This window comes from Hyla sarda, chromosome 9, assembly GCF_029499605.1.
Source record: "Hyla sarda isolate aHylSar1 chromosome 9, aHylSar1.hap1, whole genome shotgun sequence".
NCBI lineage: Eukaryota > Metazoa > Chordata > Amphibia > Anura > Hylidae > Hyla > Hyla sarda.
In genome coordinates this window covers 133,181,848-133,194,799 of record NC_079197.1, presented here as the reverse complement: position 1 = coordinate 133,194,799, position 12,952 = coordinate 133,181,848, and the positions used below count along the sequence as shown (strand labels likewise).

At 41.0% G+C, this 12,952-nt stretch overlaps 1 protein-coding gene across 1 annotated transcript in view; it reads left to right on the top strand.

The window, feature by feature from the left end:
• The window catches only part of PLS3 (plastin 3), a gene marked incomplete at its 5' end in the record, with an annotated part of 55,264 nt that overhangs the window by 17,197 nt on the left and 25,115 nt on the right, over positions 1 to 12,952 (top strand). Inside the window, 5 exon segments of the mRNA XM_056539071.1 lie at positions 7,583 to 7,712; positions 10,154 to 10,286; positions 11,343 to 11,424; positions 11,793 to 11,958; positions 12,153 to 12,295. Of these exon segments, the coding sequence (XP_056395046.1) occupies positions 7,583 to 7,712; positions 10,154 to 10,286; positions 11,343 to 11,424; positions 11,793 to 11,958; positions 12,153 to 12,295 (654 nt within the window).

Below are 12,952 nucleotides of genomic sequence, written 5' to 3'. Positions count from 1 at the left end.
CACAGAAAAGGATTCAAATAACACGTTTTGCTATACACATGTTTATTCCCTTTGTGTGTGTTGGAACTAAACCAAAAAAGGAGGGAAAAAAAGCTAATTGGACCTAATGTCACACCAAACTCCGAAAATGGTTTGGACAAAATTATTGGCACCCTTTCAAAATTGTGGAAAAAGAAGATAGTTTCAAGCATGTGATGCTCCTTTTAAACTCACCTGGCGCAAGTAACGGGTGTGGGCAATATAAAAATCACACCTGAAAGCAGATAAAAAGGAGAGAAGGTCACTTAGTCTTTGCATTGTGTGTATGTGTGTGCCACACTAAGCATGGACAACAGAAAGAGGAGAAGAGAACGGTCTGAGGACTTGAGAACCAAAATTGTGGAAAAATATCATTAATCTCTAGGTTACAAGTCCATCTCCAGAGATCTAGTCCTCAATGCGCAACATTATCAAGTTTGCAACCCATGGCACTGTAGTTAATCTCCCTGGGCGTGGACGGAAGAGAAAAATTGATGAAAGGTGTCAATGCAGGATAGTCCGGATGTTGGATAAGCAGCCCCAAACAAGTTCCAAAGATATTCAAGCTGTCCCACAGGCTCAGGGAGCATCAGTGTCAGCACAAACTATCTGTCGACATTTAAATGAAATGCTATGGCAGGAGACCCAGGAGGACCCCTCTATGGAGGAGACCCAGGAGGACCCCACTGCTGACAGAGACAGAAAAATGCAAGACTACATTTTACCAAAATGAACTTGAGTAAGCCAAAATCCTTCTGGGAAAACGTTTTGTAAACAGATGAGACCAAGATAGAGCTTTTTGGTAAAGCACATCATTCTACTGTTTACCGAAAACGGAATGAGGCCTACAAAGAAAAGAACACAGTTCCTACAGTGAAATATGGTGGAGGTTCAATTATGTTTTGGGGTTGCTTTGCTTCCTCTGGCACTGCGTGCCTTGTATTTTAAATCTGAGGATTACCAACAGATTTTGGGTCCCACTGTACAGCCCAGTGTTAGAAAGCTGGGTTTGCGTCCGAGATCTTGGGTCTTCCAGCAGGACAATGACCCCAAACATACGTCAAAAAGCCCCCAGAAAGGGATGGCGACAAAGCGCTGGAGAGTTCTGAAGTGGCAGCAAGGAGTCCAGAACTAAATCCCATTGAACACCTGTGGAGAGATCTTAAAATTGCTGTCGGGAAAAGGCGCCCTTCCAATAAGAGAGACCTGGAGCAGTTTGCAAAGGAAGAGTGGTCCAACATTCCGGCTGAGAGGTTTAAGAAGTTTATTGATGGTTATAGGAAGCGACTGGTTTCAGTTATTTTATCCAAAGGGTGTGTAACCAAATATTAAGTTAAGGGTGCCAATAATTTTGTCCAGACCATTTTTGGAGTTTGGTGACATTATGTCCAATTTGCTTTTTTTTCCTCCCTTTTTTGGTTACGTTCCAATACACACAAAGGGAATAAACATGTGTATAGCAAAACATGTTACTGCAATCCTTTTCTGTGAAAAATACTTAATTTTCTTGAAAAAATTCAGGGGTGCCAACATTTACGCCCATGACTGTATAAGGGTATATTCACACACTGATTTGTTGCATAAATCTCCAACTGTCTCATTCAATACAATTGTGCTTGCCGTAATTCATGTGCTTGGTGCAGAACCAGCCCTATTCAGATGTTCTAATAGATGTTAAGAAATATCTGCAACAAATCTGCCACGTGTGAACCTACCTGTTGTGTTGCACCTTCCGTGTCTCTGTCATTTTAGGGATTTGTCGTCTGGAGTGGGGTGACTGCAAATTCCTTTCTATTTAACCTTTTTAAAATAACATTAAACATATTTTTGTTTAATCTTTAGGTAGTGCCAGGTAAATATGATTCATTTTTATACATTTTTTGCCAAACTGAAAAAGTACAGCACACTTTGTAAAGCACGTAACACATCTGTTACTTCCAACATAAAGGCCAACATGTAATTCCAGTTTTTAAGATCCTTTTCTGTTATTTTAAAATATCCTTTGAAGTGTTATTGTTGTTTGAAAAAACTTTTTTGACATGTTGTCCAGACAAGCCAAAAGTTCATATCACGTGGGGTCTCAGACTTAAAATCCACTGTGAACGTGAACTAAAAGCAGTAGTAGTACTCGGCATGTTTCACTCCACGGCTGTCAATCAAATCTGACCATTTTCTGCATTAGTCTATGGAGTAAATATGGCGACCAGTGAGGCATTGGAGTGTACTTATACGGCGTACAACTCATGATTGCAGCTGGTTACCCGGTGCAATTAAAATTTTGACGTTCTAGACAACATGTCAAAATCTTTTCAAATAACACTTATTCTTTAAGAGCTACCCCAAAAAACAGCCATAAAATAGATCAACAACATACAGACTGTGTATGGCAAACTGGCAAGTGTTGTATAGGATAATAAATACAGATAAATGTTGGTATAGCAATATAAGCACCATATACACACACACACACACACACACACACACACACACACACACACACACACACATACATCACTATCATTTATTCCCCACAATAGGTTAGGTGGCAGATGTTCTCCCACATTAGCTAAACAGATGTTCCCCCACATTAGGTAAGCAGATGCTCCCCCACATTAGTATGGCAGGTGCTCCCCCACATTAGTATGGCAGGTGCTCCCCCCACATTAGTATGGCAGGTGCTCCCCCCACATTAGTATGGCAGGTGCTCCCCCACATTAGTATGGCAGGTGCTCCCCACATTAGTATGGCGGGTGCTCCCCCACATTAGTATGGCGGGTGCTCCCCCACATTAGTATGGCGGGTGCTCCCCCACATTAGTATGGCAGGTGCTCCCCCACCCCACATAAATAATTCAGATACTCCCCCACATTAGTTAGGCGCCCTCCCAACATACTTACCTCCTGCGGATCTTTTTTCTTTCCCGGCAGCTCCCTCAGGCCTCTTCTTTCCTCTTCCTTGGTGTCTGATGAAGTTACTCATGTGCCAGAGCACAGAGGAAGTTCTGGCCTCTTGTGATTGACGGTCAATCACTCACCGGAGGTATGTAGAAGCAGGAGACCGATGTTTACATAGCGGTCTTCTGCTTCTGTGCTCCCGCTGCCTAAGCACTGCCTGGAAACGGCGGCGGCTAGCTGCTTTAGCGTGTGACTTGCCCCAGGGCAGCTGCCCCTTTTGCCGCACGTTAAAGAAAGCCCTGTGTGGTGTAAAGAATTGTCTACAGAAGGGCTGTGAATGAATATAGGGTTTGTTTGTTGCACATTGTCTTCAGTACCATGTATCACAATGGGTCTCTGCACTGTTTTGCACTTTTTGTTGCTTGCTTCTTTTTTTTAAGAAGACCTAGTAGAGGAAAATGTAAGAAATTTAATTATGGTGTACATTAAATGGGTTGTCTCGGCTAGCTCCTTCTGGCTTTCTCCGCATCTTTAGCCTGTTTGCATCAGCCAGAGGTGGCCCGGAAAGCCAAAAGCGCCCGAAGAGGCAAAGTTACACGATTCGCAGAACTCCCATGGACTTTAATACGGGTAATGCAAACAGTTGAGCTCCGCTAGCCAAGCTGTTTATGTAACCCCATTAAAGTCTATGGGAAATGCAATTGCGTAACTTAGCCGCTTATGCTGCCATTGGCAGAGTTTACTATTCCAAATACAACTATATATACATCCTAGTTGAATAGTTCCATAGCAAGTTCAACCAAGGAGCATGGTGGATGCCCACCGATCAGCTGGTTCTCCACTATACTATGAATAGGGGATAACTTTTGGAGATGGGAATGCCCCTTTAAGATGGCCATACGCATATGATAGCAGTTGGCCAAACATTTTGTTACACCAACATTGACATGAACACGTATTCTACATGGGGAGAAGAGAGATAGCTGATGTCACCTTACATATTATGTGGTTGGCCCGCCCTGCTGAAACGGTAGACAGATGTAATATATATGGTCCACCTAAGGGATTAGCCACTATGCTGATGTCTGGAAGAAAGTTGATGCAGTACTCGCTCTGGGCAGTAACCATAGAATTACGCAAAGTATAATATGTAATAATACAAAACTAAACTGCAACATTCAGCATTGGCACCTTATAAACACAGCACAGTCATTTTGTGTGCAGCCTATATGAAAGGATAGTATGGTCTCTTTTGTTCCAGGTGGCAAATAATGGGGTTAGTTGTGCAGCACCTATGGCAGGTACAGTACAGTAATCAGTCAGGTTCATCCTCCTGGGATCGTGCAGCAATAGTGCTTCACCCAACCAGTGGTGACAATTGGCCGGTATTGTGCTTTTGCTGACTGTATAAGCATAGTCTTTGCCTGCAGCGCTTGTGGAATATTCCATGGAATGAGCAGCTTTTGTCTCGTGTTAAGCCTAGAGTGAAAACAAACACTGAACTTGTTGGATTTCGGAGAGGAATATATTACTGTTTACTTTCATAAGGGCTTTGGAGGAAGCACTAGCTTTAGAAAAATAATAATAATAATTATATATATAATCTACCTAATAATATAATTTACAAAGAAGATCTAGTACAATAAATTCCTGTCTACTGTTCACTGTTAGAGCTTTGTAGGTTTTGCCTGTTTTAAGAAAATATATTTTATATACACTATAGGCAATTTCTGGGTTGTGGCGTGGACTTTTTTCAGGATCACATTCGTAAACTAGGCCAGAGTGGCTACAAAGAGCATCTCTCTTGCAAAGGGGTCCAGCATGATCATGCATAACATGATTTTAATAAACACCATGTAATGCTCCATTTTTCCTGTGGAGGTGCTGTAGACAGATAAAACACCTTCTTTAATTTGCGTGAAGGTTACAGCTGATCACTAAGGGTACCATAGGCAGGACCTCCTGTGCTCAAACTCTTTTCATAGTACTTTAAAAGACGGACAACACCTTAAAGGGGTATTCTGCCCATAGACATCATATATATATAAATAATATAAATAATATATATTCCTCACATAGACATAATATGTCTGATCGTGAGGGTCCCGCCGCTGGGACTTTTTACGATCTCCGTACAGCACCCTGCATTTTGTGCCGGGTGCTGCTTTAGTCTCAGAAATTCTTGGTTTCCACGACTGGAGATGTGGGGTCACGCCCACTCGTGACGTCATGCCAAGCCCTCTTCGTGATGTCACGCCACGAACCCTCCATTCATGTCTATGGGAGGGTGTGTGGCAGTGGCGGATAGGGGATAAGATGTCTATGGCCGGAATACACATCTGTTTTTAGCCCCCTCCGCTCCACACATTGGTGGTAATGCAATAAATTGGATATGCTGAAAACTAGGTAATTTCAGATAGATGGATACAGTGGGAATCAAAAGTTTGGGCACCCCAGATTAAAATTTGTATTAATGTGCATAAAGAAGCCAAGGAAAGATGGAAACATCTCCAAAAGGCATCAAATTACAGATTAGACATTCTTATAATATGGCAACAAAAGTTAGATTTTATTTCCATCATTTAAACTTTCAAAATAACAGAAAACAAAAAATGGCGTCTGCAAAAGTTTGGGCACCCTGCAGAATTTATAGGATGCACTGCTCCCTTTGCAAAGCTGAGACCTGCCAGTGTCATGGATTGTTCTCAATCATCATCTGGGAAGACCAGGTGATGTCAATCTCAAAGGTTTTGAATGCTCAGACTCATCTGACCTTGCCCCAACAATCAGCACCATGGGTTCTTCTAAGCAGTTGTCTAGAAATCTGAAACTGAAAATGGTTGACGCTCACAAAGCTGGAGAAGGCTATAAGAAGATAACATAAGTTTTCAGATGTCACTATCCTCTGTTCGGATTGTAATTAAGAAATGGCAGTCATCAGGAACAGTGGAAGTTAAAGCAAGATCTGGAAGACCAAGAAAAATATCAGACAGAACAGCTCGCAGGATTGTGAGAAAAACAATTCAAAATTCTACGTCCTCACCACAAAAATCAGCGTTTGAACTTTGCAAATTAACATATAGACAAGCCTGATGCATTTTGGAAACCAGTTCTGTGGACTGATGAGGTTAAAATTGAAGTTTTTGGCTGGAATGAGCAAAGGTACATTTGGAGAAGGGGAGCAGAATTTAATGAAAAGAACCTCTGTCCAACTGTTAAAGGGGTATTCCAGGCAAAAACTTTTTTTTATATATCAACTGGCTCCGGAAAGTTAAACAGATTTGTAAATTACTTCTATTAAAAAAATCTTAATCCTTCCAATAGTTATTAGCTTCTGAAGTTTGGACGTGAGTCATCAGAGAGCAGTTAGACAGAAAACAGCAACTCAACTTCAGAAGCTAATAACTATTTGAAGGATTAAAATTTTTTAATAGAAGTAATTTACAAATCTGTTTAACTTTCTGGAGCCAGTTGATATATCAAAAAAAGTTTTTGCCTGGAATACCCCTTTAAGCATGGGGGTGGATCAATCGTGCTTTGGGGTTGTATTGAAGCCAGTGGCACAGGGAACATCTCGCGAGTAGAAGGAAAAATGGATTCAATAAAATTTCAGCAAATTTTGGATGCTAACTTGATGCCATCTGTGAAAAAGCTGAAGTTAAAGAGAGGATGGCTTCTACAAATGGGTAATGATCCTAAACACACCTCGAAATCCACGTGGGATCACATCAAGAGGCGTAAACTGAAGGTTTTGCCATGGCCTTCACAATCTCCTGACCTCAACATAATTGAAAATCTATGGAGAGACCTTAAAAGAGCAGTGCGTGACAGACAGCCCAGAAATCTCAAAGAACTGGAAGACTTTTGTAAGGAAGAATGTGCAAAGATACCTCAAACAAGAATTGAAAGACTCTTGGCTGGCTACAAAAAGCAATTACAAGCTGTGATACTTGCAAAAGGGGGCAGTACAAGATATTAACTCTGCAGGGTGCCCAAACTTTTGCAGACGCCATTTTTTTCTGTTATTTTGAAAGTGTAAATGATGGAAATAAAATATAACTTTTGTTGACACATTAAAAGAATGTCTTATCTGTAATTTGATGCATTTTGGAGAAGTTTCCATCTTTCCTTGGCTTCTTAATGCACATGAATACAATTTTTTATCTGGGGTGCCCAAATTTTTGATCCCCACTGCAGATTGATATGAAATGATTGATGGGTGGATAGTGAAGTATGAAAAAGTTAATTTTTATATAGATAGATTAATAAGATAGATGGAGGTATAGCAGTATGGAGAGAGATAGTTGAATTATAAAAGATATGTAGGGTGCAATGACATGTTGCCTTAGGTTTAGTATTGGAGTTTTTTCTTTACTAACTTACATATCAAGATTTTTTGGGTTTTGTTTGCTTTTTGTAAAAATACAATATTTTTGGCAAATAAAATGTCGAATACCAGTCATACTTAATGGGAATTTTTGGCCTTTGGCTCTTTATTCTGCAGCAGAGTATATACAAACATGCTTTTTGGGGTGGAATAAATAAATAGCTGACCCTTGAGTCATATAGAGGTTGATGTAATATCCATTAGTCCCTACTAACATGCTACACTGCGTTTCGTTTTTGTTCTTACAGTTAAGACTTTTCATCTATTATGTTTTTCCCTGCAGCTGGTACAAGAGTTGAAAAGTAGTGACATTGCCAAAACCTTTCGAAAAGCAATCAACCGCAAAGAGGGAATCTGTGCCATTGGCGGCACCTCCGAGCTGTCTAGTGAGGGCACCCAGCACTCGTATTCAGGTATGTCTTTGGAGATAGTGTCTAAGACAAAAAAAAATCTCTCGAGATGCCGCTAAAATATCAGCATATTATCCGTCTACTCTCATGCTGAACCGTTTAATCTGTCAAAGTCTTAATAATTTACAGAGTAACTATAAAGAAGATCAGTAGTTAAGTTAGATTAACGATACAGTGCCTTTAAAAAAAAATATGGAATCGCCACACTTAGAGAATATTCACCAAGCTTTTGTTTTACGTCCTAGCAAATATGCAAATAAAAAGGAATTTTTTTCAATGCCATTTTGTTTTTTCCGATTAAGTAGAACAAAATTTTTAGAAATTCTCTATTTTGAAGAAATATTATAGAATATTTTAATAAAACAAACAAAGGCTTAGAACTTTGTTGCTCACCCTTGGAATTTTAGAATGTCTGTCTGAATTCTGTGAAACTCAGACTTCCAACAATATTCTACATCAAACGGCTCCTTGATATCTAGAAATCAGCTTTACAGGATGGAGCCATGTCATAGACCATTTTTTTTTAAATGTTTGTTTTCATTTTTTGTCATGAACTTTTAACTTGATTAAGATCTGGACTACTTGTTGGTCATGTTATTGAGCTGATATGCCTATCCAGAAGAAAAGCTTTAAAGGGTTTATTCATTTTTCATTATCCTCTCTGTGATGGCAGGTTACATCTTAAAGAGAGACTGACAGCTGTTCATACTGGGTTACTGGGTTTCATAATCTTTGGGATACTGGGTTTCACAATCTTTGAACAATGCACTCCAGAAGGCATTAGAGGTGGGGAGCAGGCGCTCACAGCTCCCCTACTTCAACAATATTCCACCCCCGGCCCGCATCCCCAACCCCCCCCCATGGCTCTCACATCACTGAAGGGGGCAAACCGGTGGCAGAATATTGATGAGGTATGGGACCAGTGAGCGCCTGATCCCCACCACTAATGCCTTCTGGAGCGCATTGTTCAAAGATTGTAGAATGGGCAGAAATGTGGATATAAACCACATAAAACTGTGAGTTACCCCTCATTCTAAAGCCATTCACCCGCACAATAACCCAGTATACTGGGTTTTAGTGCAGGTGAACAGCTGCCAGTTTCTCTTTTAAATGAGTATTCCTGGTTTATACATCTTATCCCCTAGCCAAAGGATAGGGGATAAGATGTATGATCGCTTGGGTCCCGCCGCTGTGGACCCCTACGATCTCTGTGCAGCCCCCGGCATTCTGTGCCGGGCGCTGCTTCCAAGACGGGGACGTGACGACACGGTCACGCCCCCGTGTGACATCACGCCCTCTCATGATGTCACGCCATGATAGGGGATGAGATGTATAAACCCGGAATACCCCTTCAAGTGCTACTTCCCTTACGTGTGTGGAGTGTGTATACCCTTTTTTGTGATTTCATGGTCCCCCAGGTTCAGCATTCCTCTGGCCTGTGGAGGAACGACTGTTGTCTTCAGCCTTTCCTAGCATCCTGTTTGACTCAAACATCATCTGTTCATAGGGGACTTGGCTTCTTCTTGTCTTGCCTGACAAGCCAGCCCCCTGATGACATGTACAGTCCAGGTGTATGGGCTGCCGCTCCTGGGCTCAATGTGTCCCCAGCTGTCTAGAGACAGGTGCTGAGATGACAGCAGGGGACATATTAAACGCCGGTGAAGTGGCACGTACAGCTGGACCGCACACGTCATCAGGGAGCTGGCTTATCAGGGAAGACGAGAAGAAGTCAAGCCCCCCTTCATCTAGTTCTCCAAAGTTCTCTTCAGCCCACTGGTTTTTTGTTAAGGTGTTACTTCTGGTTTTCATTTTGCTTTTCTATATGTTCATTTTCACAGACTTTTGTCACGGGTTACCGCTTACTTGTTCTTCAAGTTTTATTGTTGTGTATTTTCTATTTTCAAAGTCAAATACTTAAGTTTCTATCCTTTGACCTCTTCCTAGGTCTACCCGCCTGTTCTCATTTTATAACCTTCCAGTTCTGTTTATACCTGCACCAAATTTTACATACAACTGCCTGGGAACAACCAAAATCTTCTGCCTTGCTCCGTGTTGGATACCCATCCTAAATAAGTTTAATATTCCTTTTATATTGTTTTTTCTGATAACTCTCTTGATGGGATCATGTTTTCTTTCAAGTCTACAGCTGTGAAAATACTTCCATTATAGTTGCCAGAGGTTTTAGGAAATCCTTCAGAATGCCTAATAAATAATGTCACGATTGTGAGTGTTTGTCTAGAATTATGTTTTACTGCCAGTTGGGGATTCGGCTTAGTCACCCTGTTTCTAGAGAGGTCAAGCAGTGAAACCCCTTTATAGAGCAGAAGGGTTAGTATTGATGCATAAGACCTTGTTCTGATAACCAGTTTAATTTTAACCCCTTTTTATGTTCATACAGTGCTATTAAAATTTATTCAAAAGTTATTGTTTTGTTTTTATATTAGAGGAGGAAAAGTATGCCTTTGTCAACTGGATAAATAAAGCTTTGGAGAACGACCCAGATTGCAAGCATGTGTTGCCGATGAATCCCAACACCAATGACTTATTCCGAGCTGTAGCTGATGGCATTGTGCTAAGGTAAGTAGCCCTTGAGATCTGACCACTGTGCCACCCCATGATCATAAAACCAAAGATGCCTTTTGGTCTACGGTTCCCTGGCATATTCACCTGGCTTGTTCTGTATAACTTATAGACTATACTAGAAAGTGACAATTATCTATTCTTGGCACCACCATGTACTTTATATTTGTGCCATATATGTTATTCTGGAGCAGAAAAAATAGACATGTTAAAGGTGACTGAAGGCACTGAAGGGATGTAGTCAAACGTGTCATCAGACTAGTCTTTTTATGAAGATTAATAAATGCTTAAAGAGAATTTGTCACCATGGAAACGAAGGTTAGTCTACCAGAATAATGTGGTAGAATCCGAGCAATGAGCAAACTGATATAGTTTTGTGTAAAAGAAAGTTCAATACAACTGGTTACTTTTTAGTTGAAATCTTTGCTTATTCTAGACTTAGGAGACCAGTGGTTGCTTGCAGATCAGACTGTTCAATGTGACTGGTTCCCTTTAAGGGTATGGTCACACAGCATATACACATCGTATTTGACACTCTGAGAAACCAGCGGGAAATCAGCTGCGTACGCGCTAGGGCTTTCCCTGCTGCAGCCCTGTGAGTGTAGATGAGGTTCGAAGACCGGCCGCATGTCAGTTAGGTTGGTTTGCTCAGTCTGCCTCTGAATCTAACTTCACACACAGGGCTGGAGTGGGGAAAGCCATGTGTGTCTGCTCCTAGCGGATATGCAGCGGATATGCAGCGGATTTCCAGCTGCCTGGCAGATTTCTTGCACGGTCAGATATAAAGCATATACCCTGTCTTTGACCCTACCCTAACTGGGATTGTCAGTTTGTCTATAAATTAGAACTCATTCCTAAACTCAGGAGCAGCGACAGACCATTTACGCGCCGAAGCTCTTCCGTTGCTGCTCCTGATACCCCCGCGTCCATCCCATCCTCCCCTGCATGTATCCCGACTGGTCGACATGATCAATAAAGAAGCCTTTTACTGACCTGGTGAGTGCTCCGCTGTTTTCTTGTCGTTCAATTAATATTAATGTTCTTTTTTTGCAGTAAAATGATTAACCTGTCTGTACCCGACACTATTGATGAAAGGGCAATAAACAAGAAGAAGCTGACTCCATTCACCATTCAGGTGAGTCACAAAGAGGATTTAATATGTACACAAAAGCTGGGAGCTGGGAGCTTACCGGAAGATGTGCCTCATATTGTAATGGTAATGCTTGTGTCACACAGTCAGAAGCTTCTCTGTACTGTACAGGGACACATCCCATGAAGTAGCAGAGCGTTGAGTGTGTTATAGAGCAGTACTTGAACCACCTAAGTCGGGAATCCTGGTCAGGACTGAAAAAGCCTGCAGCTTGTCTTTTTGAGGCTCTCCTTGCACTTCCAATCCTCATCCCTCCTCCGCTATTCACCCCTCCCCTCTCCATAGACTTCTAATGCAAACTTTACCACAACCCTTAGTAAGCTGTATTGACAAGGTCTTCTTACTGTTTATAGGAAAATCTGAACTTGGCATTAAACTCTGCCTCTGCCATTGGCTGCCATGTGGTTAACATTGGTGCAGAAGATCTTAAGGCTGGAAAACCTCACTTGACTATGGGGCTCCTGTGGCAGATTATTAAGATTGGATTGTTTGCAGACATTGAGCTCAGCAGGAATGAAGGTACGAAAAATACACTAAAAATCTATCTTTTCTCTCATCCAGACCCATTATTGGTTTAATTTCTGTGCTTGCCACACCTTATATTATGGTTTATGTGTTTTCCTTAGTATTTTTTGTATTTTTTAAATTGTGATATCTGAAAAAATAAAAACCTTGAAAATTCCATTCATTATACATTCTGACTGATGTTACAGCCTTGGCTGCATTACTTCGTGATGGCGAAACGCTGGAAGAGCTGATGAAACTGTCCCCAGAAGAGCTGCTCCTGAGATGGGTCAACTTCCATCTGGAGAACGCTGGCTCGCAGAAAATCAATAACTTCAGCAGTGATATTAAGGTACCGGTGTGGAGCAAATGCCGATATTGATAACTGACACAACATGAAGGATGATGTCTCTTTAAAAATGTATCATGTGATCATGTGTCCTCTTTCTGTCCTCCTGGGGAAAGCTGGCATTACACTGGATTGTTATGGAGGCCTCTATAATCATTCTCAGCTCCTTTTAGTCGTTCTAGTACATATGTTCAATTGTTCTTCATTAAATGGGACGTCTGCCGTTTTTCATCTTCCGTAATGTTCTGCTTTCTCTGTACAATTGTTTTACTTTCTATAGGCTTTGTACTATATCTTACACTTGAGTAGTAGTGCAGATTGGAAATAGGCAACTGGCGACAATTGTTGGCTAATTTGTGTATGGATTTGGCCATCCAGTCAAGTGATGTAAACGTATGCCAAATTATTTAAAGTGGTACTCCAGTGGGAAAAAAATGTTTTTTCAAATGAACAGGTGCCAGAAAGTTAAACAGATTTGTAAATTACTTTTTTTTTCTTTATTTATATTTTCGCAGTTAATACAATCGGAAAGAAAGCCAATATATCAGTAGCAGACAGTATTCACAATTCATATAATTTCTAAACTTATGTATTTTGAGCTAGAAACTTATCTCCTGATATTTACATGCTTCTCTGTATACTTACTATGCATGCCTATTT